This window comes from Carcharodon carcharias, chromosome 22, assembly GCF_017639515.1.
Source record: "Carcharodon carcharias isolate sCarCar2 chromosome 22, sCarCar2.pri, whole genome shotgun sequence".
In the NCBI taxonomy this organism is placed as follows: domain Eukaryota; kingdom Metazoa; phylum Chordata; class Chondrichthyes; order Lamniformes; family Lamnidae; genus Carcharodon; species Carcharodon carcharias.
In genome coordinates, this window is record NC_054488.1 from 22,574,267 (window position 1) to 22,594,822 (window position 20,556).

Consider the following 20,556-nt stretch of genomic DNA (forward strand, 5'->3'; position numbering starts at 1 on the left):
GACGGTGGAAGCAGTGTCAGAGGTTGCTGTGTTGATTTGTTTCAATTTCTTTATTATTATTAATACTGGAAGCCTTATTGCAAAAACACGTATTATTTTTGTAACAATTTATAGCAAACTGCAGCTTATATAAAACCAGTTAATCATAGAACATAATCCTTTGGATGCCTAATGATTGAAATATCACATATAAATATTTCTAAACTTAAATAAAGCTGGAAACATTCAGTATAAAATAATTTTAGTTTAAAGTTCAAGTTTGAAAATGCTGTGAAATTGACATTGAAGGAAGGAAGGACTTGAGACATTGTGCAAGGACATCAATTATGTATCCCAGATTTCCTCTACTCAATAAATCTGGGCATTGTAAGTGGTCTATTTGTTAAAGATACTAACCACAGAAAGCCTTCATGAACACACTGTACTTTTATTTGTTTTTAGAATATGTGTTACCTGTTCCTAGTTGCCCAGTGAAGGTGTTGCTGAGCCTTCTTGAATCCCTGCAGTCCATCTGCTGAAAGTGCTCCCCGGATGGTGTTTAAGGAGGGAATTCCAGGATATTAATCCAGTGGGAATGGGAGAATGAAGCCATGGGACTAAAATTCTGTAGCTTAAGAAATGTCCATGTCAGGAGGATGGTCTTCCCATGAGTGTGATGTTCTTGACCTGCTGTGTGTTAGATTTGGTGATACTGGAAGGTGCTGTCAAAATGAGCTGGGTGATTTTTATTCCTTCATGGGATGTGGGCATTACTGGCTAGACCAACATTTATTGCCCATTCCTAATTGCTGTTGGGAAGGAATAGGAATTGCTCCAGTGCCTCCTATAACACTTACGCTGCTGCCACTGTGCACTGACAATGGAGTGAGTGGATACCGAGATCAATGGCAAAAAATATCACTACACGCAGGAACCAAGTAATTCTTTCCCGACGTGATTATTTGTTCTCTGACTTGTTGGCTGTAAATTGCCTTTGTTTCCTCTTCCTCCTCCCCCCAACTTCTTCTCCATGACCACACACCCCCCCACCCTGACCCCTGCCCAGAAAAAAAAACAGTTCGGACCAGTATTCTTATTTCCCAGTTTTTACTTTTTTTCTTTCTGGGCCCCTCGATCCCTCATTGCTGGCCAAGTTTAAAATGGGTAGATAATCTGTACCCAGACCACTGACTGTTCTAGCAATACTCTCCACATCAGCTGTTACAGGATTTTGACCCAGCAGCAAAGAATGAATGCCAGTGTGTGTCCAAATTGGGATGGGACATGACTTGGAGAGGAACCTGAAGGTGATTACATAGAATTACATAGAATGTACAGGGTAAAAATAAGCCATTTGACCCAACTGGTCTATGCTGATGTTTCTACTCCACACAACTGTCCTTCCACCCACTTTAGTGAGCACCGTTAACATATCTTTCTCTTCCTTTCTACCTCACATGCTTATCTAATTTCCCCTTAAATGCAAAAGCAAAATACTGCAGATGTTAGAAATCTGAAATGAATCTGAAGAAAAGAATTGTTCTGATGGAAGATCATTGACCTTAAACGTTAACTCTGTTTCTCTGTCCACAGATGTTACTAGACCTGCTCAGTATTTCCAGCATTTTTTTTTTGTTTTTATTCCAGTTAAATGCATCAATATTATTCACTTCAATTTCTCCATGTGAGTGAGTTCCACATTCTAACCATTTTCTGTGATGGTGTCTGCATGCACAATAGTGACCAAAATCAGTTTGGTCTTCCCATCTCTAAAAATGCAGCCTAAAAGGCATCTTGAAATAGAAATTATCCTCATTGAGAGAGCTTCTCCTAACTCAGCTTGCAAATCTGGAGAGAGGTTCCCAGAAATACCCAAAAGGCGGGATACACAGGCTCTGTAAACACCGTCTTGAATCTGTGGATTAGATTCATCGTGCTACCAATCCCGTAAAAGTCCAGCATCCCCTCAGGATAGTCAAGGTAGATCCCAATCCGCTGGTGCCTCCCTGAATGTACAGTGACCTCCTGTTTATTGTGAAGGACTGAGCACTTGCTGTTGCTGTACAACAGGCACCAGGAGAGATTGTTCCTCCCAATCAGGCTGCACATGTTCGACCCTTTCCTTTTGATTCCTCTGTAGGTGATCCCAATTCCCGCCCAGTGTCCGCTTATTTCCACCTCCCAGTAGCAGCGGCCCTCTGATAGGCTCTCGGCACACAACACTTGGGGGAAGTTGCTGAACCTCTCGGGATGTTCAGGGTAAGGGATGCTGTCGGGGTCAACATCTGTCACTGTGCAGTTGTTATCCGACAGGAGGAGGTGCTTGTGTGCCGTGTTGGGATCAAATGTCAGTCGGAGGGCATCTGGAGATACAAGGGAAAATGATTAATGCAACAATCCTTATAAAGACAGTTCCTTTTGAGTTACCAATGGATTCACTGGATCTTTATCCCAGTGAGCAACTTTACCCATCCACTATTCAACCCGCCTGATTTTCCTACCCTTACCGTTGAGACACGGCTCAGTGTCAGGGCTCACCTTAACTTTACAGCTCTCAGCCTTTGACAAGGTTGACCACTCTTGCCAGAGATTGTCAGAGGGACTAAAAACTAATGGAGGAAAGGCTTGGGTTACACAGAATTTATAGCACTGAAACAGGCCCTTAGGTTCAACTGGTCAGAACCTTTGTTTATGCTCCACACAAGCCTCTGCCACTCTAATTTGTTTCACCCCATTAGCAAAACTTCCCATTGTGAGACAGTGAGTTTCGATTTACACTTCAAAAATATTTCATTGGCTGTAAAGTGCTTTGGGATATCTTGAGATGGTGTGAAGGGTGCTATGTAAGTGCGAGGTACTTTTCTTTCTTTCATAGAGTAGGAGCAAGTTTCAGTTTAGGAGGATCAGAAGAAGGACAGTCAGAGGAGCAGTGACCATAGCACCAATAAAACAGAGAAAGCTCGGCAACAGACTGAGGTGAGGGTGGAGGTGAGAGAAATATTGTTTATCAGAGGACTGTATCTCGGAGTATGAGAGAGAACCCAGAAAAGCATCTTCAGATATGGGAAAAGGATTCAAGTGATGGTTTTAGCTTCTTACAGATTTATTGAGGGGTAAAGAATCCCTTAGCATGAAAAAGGAATCTGAACTGGAGATGGCTTTTGCGATGGTGGAGATATTGGGGTTCCCTTTGAGATCAGGAGACAAAGGCCCAGAGTTTGTGATCAGTTGTGAAGCAAAGACACTCACTATTGACCATGAAGTAAGTCTCACTGAGAAATCTAGCAAGAATTTTGCTTCTATGACCATGCAGTGAGACTGTAAATGATTGCAGAGATCACTGGGGATTCCTAGCATGGAGCAGCAGTGATGTCACCAGACTGTCTAAGCAGTTAATCACATTAAAGCATTTTCATAGACACACAAACAAGAAATTATAAGTAGTAAAATGAAATCACTTTTAAAAATGTTTACATATGGGGTGAAGGTTTTAAAATATTCTGAGAAACTTCTTTTTTGTTAATTTAGAGTAAAAAATCTACTAATCATTTAACAGCACTCCATGATTATAAAATTATTTTATATAGGGCCGGTTCCATTGTTCATGAAATGTTAGTAATCCCATCACTAGTTAGAACCGAGTTACACCTGACTGAACATGTTGCAATTTTTAAATGAGTTTCAAAAGGTGATGTGGGAACAGAAAAGTTGAAATTCTCAATGATTTCAATGATTGGTGGCTTCATTCTGGATGGCTGAGCGCAGCCTACATCAGAGTCTCAAGTGGACAGCCTCAGGCTTTCTGGACTAACCTGTGTATGCCCAATATCCTGAAGTTGTGGTCAGTTTTAGAGGGGATTTGATGGTGGATGCTGTCAGTTCACCATTAACGCACCCCAGCAAAATCCTGGCCAGAGTGAAGGCAAGAAGGCCAATAAATGGTGAGGGAATACTTCATGCAGTTAATGCTAATGACAAGGCTGCATGTACAAGATCAACAACTCTTCAAAATCATCTAGAGGAGATAAGTGAATGCCAGTGGGAGGTATTAACTGGTAAATCAACAGCAAGGGGTGACAATGAGCCTGTTCCAGCAGAAGTGGAGGGGACACTGATTCCCTTCCAGCAGCCGGGGTCGGGGGTAGTGGGGGTCACTGAAATACTGAGGTAAAATGAAGCACCCTAGATGGTGCATCAAATGAGATTAGGTCCTCCTGCACAGATTATAGATCGAAGCAGGGATTTTGCTGATCTGCAAGGTTGAGTTCCAGTGCGCTTATTTTCCAACATATTGCACTTAGATAGGGTGACCAAATGTCTCATATTTTAAGGGATAGTCCCTTATTTTGACTGTTTGTCTCATGTTCATTAGGGAATTCCTTTTGTTCTGTATTTCTAGGACAGCCTGTGGTAGACTGATCCTGGGAATCTCGGTTGAGTGATTTGAGCAGGACTGCAAGTCTGCGAGTCAGCTAGCTAAGAGATGATAATGTTGTAACACCACAAGATGAGATGTAATTTTTGTTCCTTTAAACCACCCTAATTCTTGCTCTGATGGTTGCCAGAAAACTGCATCCCTACCACCCGCTCTCAAGCGCACCAGCACCCCTCCCGTTGTTATGGTTACCAACATCACACCCAAGTCCCAACCACTCCCTGCCCCACAGTTGAACTGTCTCTTATTTTATTTCATAAGAGTTGGTCACCCTGCTTACTCAGATGTGTAGCAGTATTAAGAGGCATATACATACATTGTAAATAATCTGCTTTCTGCTTGCAGCTGGAGTCATGTTTTGTTTCCACAGGACATATAACTAGTGGGCTGGAGGAGATCGATCTCTCAGTATCTGTGTACAGGACAAAAATGTAATTAACACATTCACTTATTTCTTTGTTACCTCTTTTACATTTTTTGGGGGGTTAATTAAAATTGATATAGCAGAATGGAGCACTAACCCATCAAACACTCCTAGGGCAGATACAGCACAGGGTTAGATACAGAGTAAAGTGCCCTCTACACTGTCCCATCAAACACTCCCAGGGCGGATACAGCACGGGGTTAGATACAGAGTAAAGTTCCTTCTACACTGTCCCGTCAAACACTCTCAGAACAGATACAGCACGGGGTTACATACAGAGTAAAGCTCCCTCTACACTGTCCTGTCAGACACTCCCAGGTCAGGTACAGCACGGGGTTAGATACAGAGTAAAGTTCCTTCTACACTGTCCCATCAAACACTCTCAGATGAGATACAGCACGGGGTTACATACAGAGTAAAACTCCCTCTACACTGTCCTATCAAACACTCCCAGAGCAGGTATAGCATGAGGTTACATACAGAGCAAATCTCCCTCTACACTGTCCTATCAGACACTCCCAGGTCAGGTACAGTACGGGGTTATATACAGAGTAAAGCTCCCTCTACACTGTCCTATCAAACACTCCCAGGACAGGTACAATACAGGTTTCGATAAAGAATAAGAAAATGTTGGAAATCATTATCTGAAATAAAAGAGTTGCTCTTTCATTATCAGGAGCCTTGTATTGCAGTCTGATGAAGTTCAGTATAATATGATTATAAGACATGTTTTGTTTTTAATTCAGATTTTAACCTTTTGGGTTGTTCTTTCACTCTTTTGATAGAGTAAAACCCCAACAGGTATGCTGAACAAACTGACTGGGTACCCTACACCATGGCCCTCCAGGATGAAATCTCCCACTGCCCACCACAGGCTCCCACTGATTTCTCAAAGCAAAGCTACTAGCTCAGTCATAATTAAATGCCCACTGTAAACCCTGCTGAGACAGCCTCAGACTCATTTCAGTAAGAAACCTTACAAGAAATCTTACGATCAACAGAGAGTGGGGGGCCTTTCAAACCCTTCAGTTGGGTTTGGGTTGGAGCACAAGGCCTGAACATGAAGGGAAAGCATGTTATCCCACTCTACCATTCAGTGTTCCTATCAAACGAGGGCCTGTGTGGACAGGCTTTGGTTTGATGATGTCTGTCATGACTCACTGGGGATAGTGCGCTGCAGTACCGAACCCCACTGCTCCCCGAACCGCAACAAATGTGAAAAAGTTTGATCAACCCACCTAATTGTTTAATTTAGGTTAACAATACAAGCACCAGGTTTGTAAACTCAATAAGTAAATATCTGTTTATTGAACAAATTGTCTTCAACCAGTGGCAAAAGAAAGAAATATGAACTGCTAATTTCTAACTCTATAACATAAACCCTTCTTAAATACCTATACACACACACACATACAAGACACATAAGACACACAAAAACATGGATTTTAAGGGTGGGATAAAACAATTCAATAGCACCAATTCTGGAGTACAGGATTCGATGGGTTGATTTTTTTTTATTATTCATCCACAGGATGCGGGCTTCGCTGGCTGGGCCAGCATTTATTGCCCATCCCTATTTGCCCTAGTTCCAAATTCCTTTCAGTTCTTTGTTGATGACATGAGGTGGTCTTCCAGCACTTTCAGTCTTTAGTTCACTGGTTGAACACTTGCCTTTCAATGTCTCTAACAGTCATTTTCCCCTTTGCCTTTTGACAGGGGTTTTCAGAGAGAGACCAGGTTATACAGGTATGAGGAGAAAAAGCCAGTTAGCTATTATTGTAGAAATACTGGAATCTTACACACACAGGAGAGAGAGGTTTTAGGTCCTTTCAAGCTAGGAGCTATTCCGCTGCACTGCTCTTCACACAAACCCTGGTCACCAATTAAAACATTGTTGCCAGGCAGTACCCCATTAGACCAGACTCCTCCTTGGCACCATCCTGTCTGTCTTGGCATACCCTGTTCCAGGACAGCAACATTGGATATATCCCTCACACTGTCCCAGTAGACATGTCCTTCAAACTGCAGCCATTGTAATGTTAGCCCACAGTCCAACAGAAATAAAAAGATATGTTCTTTACATGACCTTCCACATCTTGCCAATGCCCTTTCTCTGGGATCACAGAAAAAAAACAAAGGAAGGGGCTTACATTTCTTCTTCGTCTTTCATAACTTAGGATGTCTCAAAATGTTTATTAAGTATTAAAGTACTTTATGGAGAGTAGTGACTGTTGTAGTGTAGGGAAACATGGGAGTCCATTTGCTCAAAGCAAGGTCTCATGAATGGAAATGAAATATATAACCAAATCATTTGAATGATGCTGGGGATAAATGTTCGGGACACTGGCCACGTGAGAGAGTGGAGGGGGCAGCTTGATCCTATGAATCCATACCCCAATAAGAGTCACCCCCTCCCCCATCTTTATGGAAGGGGGGTGGAATTTTGGAGGTGGGAGGAGGAGGAAGGTGCAGACTGTGTGATGAGATTATTAAGAAGATGACCAACGTTAAACATAATATCACAAAGCAAGATGATTCCCTCACTATTAAAGATACTTAGGGATCCTAAACAAGGGAGTCAGGGCACTCTGGCACTGCTTGGGTCACCTTACTTACATCTCTTTCTCAAGAGATAACCTGCTGAATAGCACCTCTCCTGTAACATTTGTTCAGCCTATCATAGCCGAGCAGCCTGTCCGAAACCACTGACAGTGAGTGCCAATTTTGGCCACTGTGAGGTGTGGCAGAAGATTTTCAGTCTATTGACCTCTACCCAAACCCACTGCCAACTTGCTGACCTCCACCTTTCTCTCTGCCCCTACCCAGCAATACCAAGTAGGCTGGGGAGGGGATGGGGTGGAGAAAGGAATAGAACCAACCTTCTCCCACACTATAGCAGACCCACGGCCTCCCATGTGGCTATGACATGAAGCTACTGACCTTTGGCCACATCTGCCTCCAGATGTGGATCGAAGCAGCTGTGCAGTTGCTCTGTAATATGATTAGACAGTTCAGTCATGGCATTTTCCACAGCAGAAAATTTGACATCAACCTCACAATGTGGGAAAGGGAGACCCTCCACAGGCTTGTTCAATCTCCAATATTCCTGGAACATTAAAGGTATTACTTCAAAAGGAATCATGACATTAATATTCTCAACATACCTGTAATTTAAATTAACAAGTACAAATCTATCCATAGAAAGCAAGTAAATAGAAAGAAGAGTAAAAATTTTCATTTTTATTGCATGTTACCTGCCCTAAACTCTTCACGTGCAATGGGCTGGATTTAATGGCCACCATGGTGGACCATTTCCAGAAGCCCCAATGCAATTAAAAGTCAATCAGGCACCTATCTGGTCAGCATCAGGGTTGCCAGGCTCTGCAGGGAGGAAGCCAATCAGAGGCCAGCAGCTCTTCAGTACCAGCAGCGCCACCTGGAGCGGTGTCCACTGCTGGGACTGCAGAAGGCCTAAGACGAGGACCAGCCAAGGAGGCCTGGAGGAGAGGGAAGTGGGGTGGCCGTGCCAGGGGTTGGAGAGGGAATCAGTTTAAAGGGTAGGGTTACCGCTGGGCACCGGCTGCTCGAGCAGGTGGTACTCACCACCCAGCCTATAAGCAGGACTGCCAGGGTGTACCTTGGCTTGCCCACATGGTGTGGTCCCCTCACACCACTGGAAGAGTACCAGCAATGGTGAGCTAAGGTTCTTATGTGGCCCTTAATTGGCCACGTAAAGGCCTCAATTGGCCTATGGGATAGAAAGTACCTCCTTGACCCTTCCCACCCTGGAATTAATCGCAGTCATCCCATGCCTTCCCATACCATTCTATGACTCCAACACCCACCCCCTCCACCTCCCAGTCCGGTCCTGGACAATGAACTATGATTGTTGTGTAGGTTAACAAACCAGCCATTTCACAGGCAGGACAGCCATTTTCCTTAAAACAAAATTCCGTAGCCAGTTAAGAGATCAAAGGTCAGTTAAAGTGTTTTTTTTTTGTGAAATTGGCTGGAGGAAAAATGTCGGCCAGGACATAGCTCTTCATCAAATGGTGCCAACATTAATATTAGTAATCTATAGCAGCCAATTAGAAAACATATAACTAGGAGGAAAGAGAAGGAGAGTCAATGGAGTAATCTTCACCTTTGTTGTCTGGGCACTGATATGACCGAGTGGGTTACCTGTTCATTGTAAAACCCGCCTGATTGCCATTCCAGATACTGCCCCAGGTAGCGGAATTGAAAACCTTCTTCCAACACCATTGCCTCATAGGGCTTAATATTCCATTCCGATGGAAAATGACCTCCACAAAACACAGCTCAAACATTCCCCCATTAACCAGTACGGCTAATACAGTTTTGTGCAGTCGAATTTAATTTGAAGTGAAAGAAACCCTAACTGAATAAACCTGTTAAAAAAAACTTAGAGCTTGTTTTCTTGACCTTTGCTGTGGATGGAGCAGCCATTTCTCCAGGTGCAAAAGGTTAAGAAAACAGGATGAAAGCATTTTTTCTGTATCCCCCGGCCCGTTTACGTGGCCCCAGCATCATGCAGAGGTTCGATGGGACAGGGGATGGGTTGGGAGGAGTTGGAGGGGTTTGTGTAGCCCCTAGGTCTGGGTTTGGGACCGGGTGACCAACTATCCTGTACTTTAAGGGATTATCCTTTAGTCCTTTTGTCCCACTTCCCCCACACCAATTTTTGAGCCACACATATTTAGCCTATGCCCATTCATTCGTGGTTCAGGTAGTAATCCAGAGATTATGACCTTTGTGATTTTGCTTTTTAATTTAGTCCCTAGCTGCTCATAATTCCGAAGTAGAACCTTTTTCCTAGTCCTATTTATACTCTACTCAAGCCTCCTCCCAACTTTTCCCATCTAAATCTACTATCATAAGCCTTTATTTTGTTCTCCCTCAGATGCCTGTCTAGTTACCCCTTGAATGCATCTATACTATTCACTTCAACCAGTCTTTGCATTCTGAATTCCCTATTGGATTTCTTACAGACTGTCTTATGGCCTCTAGAGCAAATATTCTCTCTGTATCCACTCTATCAAAACCTTTCATAATTTTAAACACCTTTTAACGATTGGCATATTTATATTCCATGATTATGGCAGACAAAGGTGAACTGCATTGGTGTGGAACTGGAGTCACATATAACCACGATGACAGCAGACTCTTGGTGCACAAGATGCTCACTTCACCTGGCTGAGGTAAAGACCTGTAATACAAGTAGGCTGTCTCTTTACCTGTAATACAAGTAGGCTGTCGTCACTCTCCAGGGCAGCCTCCAGCTGCAGCCTCCTTTCCTGCAGCCCAGAAAGGCTATGCTGCAATTGCTTCATGGAATCCTCCGCTCGGCTCACCGCAGCTTCCTCCTCACCATCAAGAAATCGCAACACTTCATTTTGCGCCTTCTCGATCGTCTTCATCAGCTCAGAGCACTTGTTCCTGGTGAGGTGTTTTACCTGTAGCACCGTACCCTAAGATTTTAAAAAACACCACAAATACATAACTCAGCATGTTAATCACAACTCTGTCACCATCTGTAGTATTAGGGTGTTCGGGACTGAGGGTTAATGTGGGACTGGGACTCAGTACTGCCCACATGATGATGCAGAGAGTCACATGGAAGTAGAAGGTAGTGTTGAGTCTGGTAGAAGTCGGCATGAAGAAAGCACTTAGTCGGGACTGTATCCTGTATATAGTTATGTGTCAGTAATAATCAGTTATTGTTCAATCATACAAGCCTCTAGACTCTTCATGAGACAACATACAACCTTACAAAACAGTCCAGCTTAAACCTGGCAGCTTCTCTTACTTTAATGGAGTCAACTTTTTGCTGCAATTTTCCGATCTCGCCTGTTGTCTCCTGCATCTGTTTGTTCACTTCAGTCTGTTGGTCATGTAGTTCTTTCTGAAATCAGAACATTCAACATTTTGGTCAGTGACACCTGTTGCTTAATGGATGGGGTGGCTGCGTCCATTAAAATTCATCATAATTTCTCTTATTTATTCTGTTCCCCTGGCCTCAATGCCATGAAACTGCCTACTTCCTTCAATCTTTTCTGACATAGAAACGTAAGCTGGAAGACAACACAATATATTGCCAGGCCTGTCCTAATGTCCACACAAATACTATGTACTTGTCTCCCTGGATTCTGAGGTATAACAGGGCCACTGGATTACAAGCTGAGACAAGTTGCACTGACCGTAGTGAGGCCAGTTCTAGAATGTGGGGCGTGAACCTCTTTTCTGAAAGGTATTTGATACAAAATTGCACAATCACCATCAGTAATTACCTCCCTTGTAACTCTCAATTTTAAAAAAATCATCAGTTAAAATACACCCAAAAAGCAAGGTGACCAACACAAAACTAACGACTCACAATGCTGAGAAAAGTGAGTTGCTTCCCTAACCTTAACTAAATAGGCATATCCTTTTCCACCAGTCAAACTGCCTCATTAAATCACCCATTCCACCGCTGCCTCAGCCCATCTGCAGCTGAAACCCTTATCCACACCTTTATTACCTCCTTTATCCAACCATCTAAATGCAATCTTGACCAATCTCTCACCTTGCACCTTCTGTAATGTTCTGCTCATTTAAAATTCTGTTGCTTGTGTCCTAACTTGCACTATGTCCTGTTCATCCATCACCTCTGTGCCTGCTGATCTATACTGGATTATGGTCCACCTAGACTTCCAATTTAAATTCTTAACCTTCTGTTTAAATCAATTCATAATCTTGTTCCTCCCTATCCCCTATCTGAAATTGTCTCTAGCCCTACAATCCCTTCAAACTCTATTTGTTTCTTTGACTTTGGCCTCTTACCCCATTCCTTCACCACTCCATTGCGACCGTGCCTTCAACTGTTTAGGTGTGATGCTCTGGAGTGCACTGAAACCTCATGGCCTTCCCACCTTCCTCACCTCCTCTAAGAACCTCCATCAAAACCAACTCTCTGACCAAGTTCTTGATCAACCCAGCCCTTCTTTGACTCAGCATCCATTTTTGTCTGATTGCACCAATGTACCTCTGGATGGTTTTCTATAGTAAAGGTGCTATGTAAATGTATGTTGTTGCTGTTGAGTGTCAAGCAGCAAAATAGGTCTCCTACAAGAGTATGGATAACAGTTCCAACACCTCTCCAAAGAAAACAGTTGCTGTAATTCTAGCCTTTTGTACATCTTTAATTTCCATCGCTTCATTATTGACGACTGTGCCATCAGTTGCAAGGCCCTAAACTCTGGAATTCTCTCCAAATCTCTCCACCTTTTCATCTCTCTCTGTTCCTTTAAAACTGATCTCTTTGATCAAGCTTTTAACCAACTGTCCTGGTAGCTCCTTAAGTGCTTTGGTGTCAAATTTTGTTTGAAAGTGTTCCTATGACTTTGTTAAAGGTGCTATATAAATGTAAGTTGCTGTTGATATAAAACAGATGTGGAGGAGAATGGTGAAGGGAGTGAATGTTTAAGTTGGTTATGAGGTGCTGATCCAGCAGTCTGCTTTGCCCTGGATGGTGTTGAGCTCCTTGAGTGTTGTTGGAGCTCACTCATCCAGGCAAGTGGAGAGTATTTTATCACACTCCTCACTTGTGTCTTGTGATAGCAAGCTTTGGGAAATCAGGAGATGAATTACACGCCGCAGAATTCCCAACCTCTGACCTGCTCCTGTAGCCACAGTATTTATATGGTTGGTCGAGTTAAATCTATGGTCAGTGGTAACCCCAGGGTCTTGATGGTGGGTGATTCAGCGATGGTAATGCCATTGAACAACAAGGGGAGATGGTTGGATTCTCTTTTGTTAGAGATTGTTATTGCCTGGCACCTATTAGTGCAAATGTCACTTGTCACATATAAGCACAAGTCTGAATATTGTTCAGGTGTTGCTGTATATGGACATGGAGTGCTTCAGTATCTGAGGAGTTGCAAATGGTACTGAACACTGTAACCCAAGCCTTTTAAGACAAACAAGAAGCTTCCATATATTTAATACCTTTCACGCCCCTATAATTTCTCAAAATAGTACACATGTCAATGGACAATTCTTGAAGTGTAGTCCCTCATTTTATAGGCAAATACAGTGATCAATTTGAACACAACGCGGTCTGACAAAAAGCAATGAGTTAGTCTCTTGTGGTGTTATTTGTGATTTGTGTTGGTCAGGAGCTTGGAAAACATATTTCCGTTCTTCAGTTAGTGGCATGAGCATGTTTACATCCAACTAAGCAGGTAAACAAAACAGGCCTTGGTTTAACTTCTCAAATGACAGTGCGTCCCACAGTGCAGCGTGTCCCCAATTCAGCTCATCCGACAACGCCACACATCCAACTGTGCAACAGGCCCGACAGTGCAGTGTGTCTGACAGTGCCACACATCTGACAGTGCAGCTCATCTGACAGTGCCCTGCATCCGACAGTGCAGCAGGTCTGACAGTGCAACAGGCCCGACAGTGCAGTGCATCTGTCAGTGCAGCAGGCCCGACAGTGCAGTGCATCTGACAGTGTAGCAGGTCTGACAGTACAGTGCATCCGACAGTGCAGCAGGTCAGACAGTGCAACAGGCCCGACAGTGCAGTGCATCTGACATTGCAACATGCCCAACAGTGCAGTGCATCTGACAGTGCAGCAGGTCTGATAGTGCAGTGCGTCTGACAGTGCAGCAGGTCAGACAGTGCAGTGTGTCTGACAGTGCAGCAGGTCAGACAGTGCAGTGCATCTGACAGTGCAGCAGGTCAGGCAGTGCGGTGCGTCTGACAGTGCAGCGGGTCTGATAGTGCGGTGCGTCTGACAGTGCAGCGGGTCAGACAGTGCGGTGCGTCTGACAGTGCAGCGGGTCAGACAGTGCGGTGCGTCTGACAGTGCAGCGGGTCAGACAGTGCGGTGCGTCTGACAGTGCAGCGGGTCAGACAGTGCGGTGCGTCTGACAGTGCAGCGGGTCAGACAGTGCGGTGCGTCTGACAGTGCAGCGGGTCAGACAGTGCGGTGCGTCTGACCGTGCAGCGGGTCAGACAGTGCGGTGCGTCTGACCGTGCAGCGGGTCAGACAGTGCGGTGCGTCTGACCGTGCAGCGGGTCAGACAGTGCGGTGCGTCTGACCGTGCAGCGGGTCAGACAGTGCGGTGCGTCTGACCGTGCAGCGGGTCAGACAGTGCGGTGCGTCTGACCGTGCAGCGGGTCAGACAGTGCGGTGCGTCTGACCGTGCAGCGGGTCAGACAGTGCGGTGCGTCTGACCGTGCAGCGGGTCAGACAGTGCGGTGCGTCTGACCGTGCAGCGGGTCAGACAGTGCGGTGCGTCTGACCGTGCAGCAGGTCAGACAGTGCGGTGCGTCTGACCGTGCAGCAGGTCAGACTGTGCGGTGCGTCTGACCGTGCAGCAGGTCAGACAGTGCGGTGCGTCTGACCGTGCAGCAGGTCAGACAGTGCGGTGCGTCTGACCGTGCAGCAGGTCAGACAGTGCGGTGCGTCTGACCGTGCAGCAGGTCAGACAGTGCGGTGCGTCTGACCGTGCAGCAGGTCAGACAGTGCGGTGCGTCTGACCGTGCAGCAGGTCAGACAGTGCGGTGCGTCTGACCGTGCAGCAGGTCAGACAGTGCGGTGCGTCTGACCGTGCAGCAGGTCAGACAGTGCGGTGCGTCTGACCGTGCAGCAGGTCAGACAGTGCGGTGCGTCTGACCGTGCAGCAGGTCAGACAGTGCGGTGCGTCTGACCGTGCAGCAGGTCAGACAGTGCGGTGCGTCTGACCGTGCAGCAGGTCAGACAGTGCGGTGCGTCTGACCGTGCAGCAGGTCAGACAGTGCGGTGCGTCTGACCGTGCAGCAGGTCAGACAGTGCGGTGCGTCTGACCGTGCAGCAGGTCAGACAGTGCGGTGCGTCTGACCGTGCAGCAGGTCAGACAGTGCGGTGCGTCTGACAGTGCAGCAGGTTCTACAGTCAGCATATCCAACAATGCAAGACAGTGCAGTGTGTCTAACAGTGCTTCACTTCTGATAGTGTCTCATGGCATCAGGTCAAACATTGTCAAGGAAACCTCCTGTTGATTACCGTGTACTGCCCTCCCTCAACTGATGAAGCAGTGCTCCTCCATGTTGAACACCTCTTGGAGGAAGCACTGAGAGTGGCAAGGGCACAGAATATATGCTGGGTGAAGGACTTCAATGTCTATCACCACAAGTGGCTCGGTAGGACCACTACTTACCAAGCTGGCCAAGTCCTAAAGGAAATAGCTGCTGGACTGGGTCTGCAGCAGATGGTGAGGGAACCAACAAGAGGGAAAAACATACTTGACCTCATCCTCACCAACCTGCCTGCTGCAGATACATCTGTCCATAACACTATTGGTAGGAACGACCACCACACAGTCATTGTGGAGACAAGTCCATTGTGTTGTGTGGCACTACCACCATGCTAAATGGGATAGATTTCGAACAGATCCTGCAACTCGAAACCGGGCATCCATGAGGTGCTGTGGGCCATCAGCAGCAGCAGAATTGTACTCGAACAAAACCTGTAACCTCATGGCCCGGCATATCCCCCACTCTACCACTACCATCAAGCCAAGGGATCAACCCTGTTTCAATGAAAAGTGCAGGAGCCAGGAGCAGCACCAGGTGTACCTAAGAGTGAGGTGTCAACCTGGGTGAAGCTATAACTACTTGCGTGCCAAACAGCATAAGCAGCAAGTGATAGACAGAGATAAGCAATCTCATAAACCAACAGATCAGATCTAAGCTCTGCTGTCCTGCCCATCCAGTCGTGAATGGTGGTGGACAATTAAACAACTCATTGGAAGAGAAGGCTCCACAAATATCCCCATCTTCAATGGTGGGGGAGCCCAACACATAAGTGCAAAAGATAAGGCTGAAGCATTTGCCAGAAGCCAGAAGTGCTGAGTTGATAATCCATCCCAGCCTCCTCCAGATGTCCCAGCATCACAGATGCCAGTTTTCAGCCAATTCAATTCACTCCACATGATATCAAGAAACAGCCGAAGGCACTGAATAGTGCAAAAGGCTATGGGCCCTGACATTATTCCAGCAATAGTACTGAAGACTTGTGCTCCAGAACTTGCCACACGCCTAGCCAAGCTGTTCCAGTACAGCTACAATACTGGGACCTACCTGGCTATGTGGAAAATTGCCCAGATATGTCCTGTAAACAAAAAGCAGGACAAATCCAACCCGGCCAATTACAACCCCATCAGTCTACTCTCAATCATCAGTAAAGTAATGGAAGGGGTCATCAACAGTGCTATCTAGTGGCACTTGCTTAGCAATAACCTGCTCACTGACACCCAGTTTAGGCTCCACCAGAGCCACTCAGCGCCTGACCTCATTGCAGCCTTTTCAAACATTGGCAAAAGAGCTGAACTCCTGAGGTGAGGTGAGAGTGGCTGCCTTTGACATCAGGGCAACATTTAACCGAGTGTGGCATCAAAGAGCCCTAGCAAAACTGGAATCAATGGGAATCGGGGGGGGAAAACTCTCCGCTGGTTGGAATCATACCTAGCAAAACGGAAGATGATTATGGTTGTTAGAGGTCAATCACCTCAGTTCCAGGACATCACTGCAGGAGCTCCTCAGGGTAGTGCCTCGCCCCAACCATCTTCAGCTGCTTCATCAATGACCTTCCATCATAAGGTCAGAGCTTCGCAGGGGATGTTTGCTAATGATTGCACAATGTTCAACACCATTCACAACTCCTCAGATACTGAAGCCGTCCATGACCAAATACAGCAAGACCTGGACAATTTTCAGGCTTGGACTGACAAGTGGCAAGTAACATTTGTGCACACAAATGCTAGGCAATGACCATCTCCAACAAGAGAGAATCTAAACATCACCCCTTGACATTCAATGGCATTACCATCACTGAATCCCCCACTATCAACATCCTAGAGGTTACCATTGACCAGAAACTGAACTAGACTAGCCGTATAAATACAGTGGCTACAAGTGCAGGTCAGAGGCTAGGAATCCTGCGATGAGTAACTCACCTCCCGATTCCCTAAAGCCTTTCCACCACCCACAAGATACAAGTTAGGAATGTGATGGAATACTCCCCACTTGCCTGGATGAGTGCAGCTCCCAGAGCGCTCAAGAAGCTTGACACCTCCAGGACAAAGCAGTCTGCTTGATCAGCACCACATCCACAAACATTCACTCCCTCCACCACCAACACACAGTAGCAGCGGTGTATACCATCTACAAGATGCACTGCAGAAACTCAACAAAACTCCTTAGACAGCACCTTACAAACCCACGGCAACTACCATCTAGAAGGACAAGGGCAGCAGATAGATGAGAACACCACCACCTGGAAGCTCCCGTCCAAGTCACCCACCATCCTGACTCGGAAATATATTGTCGTTCCTTCACTGTCAATGGGTCAAAATCCTGGAACTCCCTTCCTAACAGCACTGTGGGTGTAGCTACACCACATGGACTGCAGAAGTTCAAGAAGGCAGCTCACAACTCAAGGTCAATTAGGGATGGGCAATAAATGCTGGCCCAGCCAGCGAAGTCCATATCCCACGAATGAATAAATAAAAGTACAGCACATCTGCCAGTGCAGCAGTTCTGACATTGCAACATGTCCTACAGTGCGGCAGGTCCTGCAGTGTGGCTTGATCCCATGATTTCTAACTCACAGGTAAGAGAGCTAAGCTGGCATTTACTAGTGATTTCAGTTTATTGTTTTCTTGAGGGGAGCTGTAACCGGCATGTTCCAACACCCCAATGCGCTCCTTGAGGCAGCTTATTCACTCTCAGGTATATGCAATTCTGTATATTAATCATGCAAACCACTGGATTAGATTCTAGTCTGTAATCCATTTCTGAGTGTCCATCATACTATATATATCTCTCACGAACCCCTCAATTAGATTCCAGTCTGTAACTCACTCCTGGCTAGCTGTAATTCTATATATAAACTCCCGGAGCCCCTCGATTAACTGTGGGTCTTGAGCTAAGCCATTTCCCATTGACAGGTAACATGCTCACCCGGTGCCATGTGCCAGCTATCTGATTAAATGTAAATTCACACGTAAACATGATCCAAACTTTGCAACGTTTACAGTAACCAATGACTGAAGGGAAAAAGACTTGTTAATCATCAACGTGGACTATGTTAATAGCACTGTCGATTGACATAACACCATGGCAGATAAAGTAGAGCCTGCTAAAGAAAAAAGGTTCTCCTATTTTAAGTAATAAGCTGACCTTTGTTCTGCCTGAATGCTGATTACTCTCCATCTGATTTTTGTTTTGCCCCCTGATTGATTTCCCCTTGTTATCATTTCAAACTGGCTCTTGGAGGAACACAATTTCCTAGATTATCACTGGCCAATCCTAAAATAGCTACAGGTGTGGCCATTGCAATCAGACTTATTTGTTATCCCATATATCAACCCATTGAGCCCCTTGATGAGATTCCAGCCTGTCACTCACTCCCAGGTATCTGTTATTCTATATAAAAACCATTCAGACTCCTTGATTAGATTCCAGAATGTAGCTCACTCCTGCGTATCTAATATTCTATATATGAATCACCCAAACCCCTCAAATAGATTCCAGCCTGTATATCACTCCCAGATATTTGTTATTCTATATATAAATCACCAAAACCCTTCCATTAAATTCCAGCCTGTAACTCACTCTGGGTACCTGTTATTCTATATATAAACCACCTAAACACTCCATTAGATTCCAGTCTATAACTTATTCTCTGGTATCTGTTGTTCTATATATAAACCACCCGTCCTCTCCATTAGATTCCAGTCTATAACTTACTCTCTGGTATCTGTTGTTCTATATATAAACCACCAAGCCTCTCAATTAGATTCCAGTCTGTAACTCACACCCAGGTATCTGTTGTTCTATTTATAAACCACCCAAACCCCTTGATTAGATTCCAGTCTGTAACTCTCTCTGGGTATCTGTTATTCTACATATAAACCACCTGAACTTCTCAATTAGATTCCAGCCTCTAACTCAGTCCCTGGTATCTGATTTTCTAAATATCAACCACCTGAGCCCTACCATTAGATTCTATCCTCCAACTCACTCCCTGACATCTGTTATTCAATACATAAACCACCATAGCTCCCGATTAGATTCCAACTTGTAACTTACTCCTGAGAATCCATTACTCTACATATAAACTGGTTGCAACTCGGCTGTCTTGAGTGCTTGTTGAAGCAGAAGCAAATTCAGAATAGAATGACAAAGCTTAAACCAGAGTGTCAGGAAATATTGAGCCTGGAAATCTGTTTCCAGGCTTGAACCTGGTCAGGAATCTCTTGAAAATACAAAGATTTAAATGGGTGCCAATCAGTAAAAACTAAGAACAAAGAGCCTTTTTGAAAGGAAAGTCACACATGCTTGAAATCTTGGAAATAAAAACCGCAGGAGCTAGAAATACACAGCCAATCAGTCAGCAAATGATAAAAAGCAGGCAAGACCTCAGCTGAGGATACTTTGGGTATAACTTGCCCGATTTGGTTCTAATGACAAACAGATTTGTGTCAAATTCCTTTCTCAATGGAGTTTAACTCTTTCACATGCAAGGTCGGGCAGTCCTTCCATTACTAGCATCAAAAAGTTCAAGGGTCACAAAAGGTTTTCTTTTGCTTTTTTTCAAGACAGTGCTTGTCCTGCTGTACATGTTTGTGCACGGTACATTTTATGAAGTATGTTTCTTGTACCTTCAGTTCGCTCACTTGCTCCTCCACAGACACGGTCTCATGTTGTCTATGTTCATTGATGGCACACAGGCAGCAGACACACATCTGATCGGTCCTGCAGAAGACTTCCAGAGCTTTGCGATGGATCGGGCACTTCCTTCTCTCAATGTCCCTGACCGGATCAATGAGTCGGTGATCCCTGAAGACTGGATTACTGCCATGGGGCTGCAGGTGGACCTCGCAATACGACGCCATGCAGACAACGCATGACTTGACAGCTTTGAGCTTTTCGTCTGCGCAAAAGTCGCAGAGGATATCCTGGGAACCTGCAGGATCCTTAGAAGCAGAGGCTGGGTCAGCGTTGGAGAAGTCCTCCACAATCTCGCAGAGGATGGTGTTCTTAGAGAGGGAAGGCCTGGAGCTAAATGTTTCCCGGCACTGAGGACATTTGAAAGTCTCTGAATTCCCCTCCTGGTGCCAACATCTTCCGATACACTCCATGCAGAAGTTATGACCACAGGGGATGGTGGCAGGAGATTTCAGGAGGTCTAAGCAGATGGCGCAGGCTAACTTTGCTTCGGAGATGGAAACTTTCGACACCGCCATTCCTCAGGGAAAGAGAGAGAGAAAAAAACCCAAACCTCACCAAGTCTGGACAAGCAGAGAACTGAAAGAGAAACTTGGAAACAGTCCTGAAAGTTATGTTAATAGTCCACCAAGGTCTATCTCAAAGCAAATACAGTGGATTAATTCAATAATTCAAGATATTTCAGCAATAGTTTCTCCTTTATTTTTCTGCTTTAAACCTTTTAAAAAAAACTTTTTGTTTCAACATAACCAGGAACTCCACCCATACTTAATATCCAGTTTCACAAGCCAGCTACCAACATTCCTGTAGGTTTTTATTGGAATGACATCTGTGCTTGCCTGTTAGCTGTACAGTAATGGCTTAAAGGGGCACTGATTTTATCTCCCTCTCATTTTCTGAGCTTGAATGATTTAGCCCCACAGGGTTCTACCACATACTG

General features: G+C 45.1%; 1 protein-coding gene across 1 annotated transcript; it reads right to left on the minus strand.

Annotated features, from left to right (window-relative positions):
* Positions 1–1,062: 1,062 nt before the first annotated feature.
* Positions 1,063–20,254, minus strand: LOC121293813 (E3 ubiquitin-protein ligase TRIM16-like). The gene is made up of 6 exons (XM_041217157.1): positions 19,550–20,254; positions 10,666–10,761; positions 10,094–10,327; positions 7,779–7,944; positions 4,731–4,826; positions 1,063–2,342 (listed from the first exon to the last, which is right to left on the minus strand). Exons 1-6 carry the CDS (start codon positions 20,132–20,134, stop codon positions 1,810–1,812), a joined length of 1,710 nt encoding a protein of 569 aa, XP_041073091.1. The 5' UTR covers positions 20,135–20,254; the 3' UTR covers positions 1,063–1,809.
* Between the last annotated feature and the right edge of the window lie 302 nt (positions 20,255–20,556).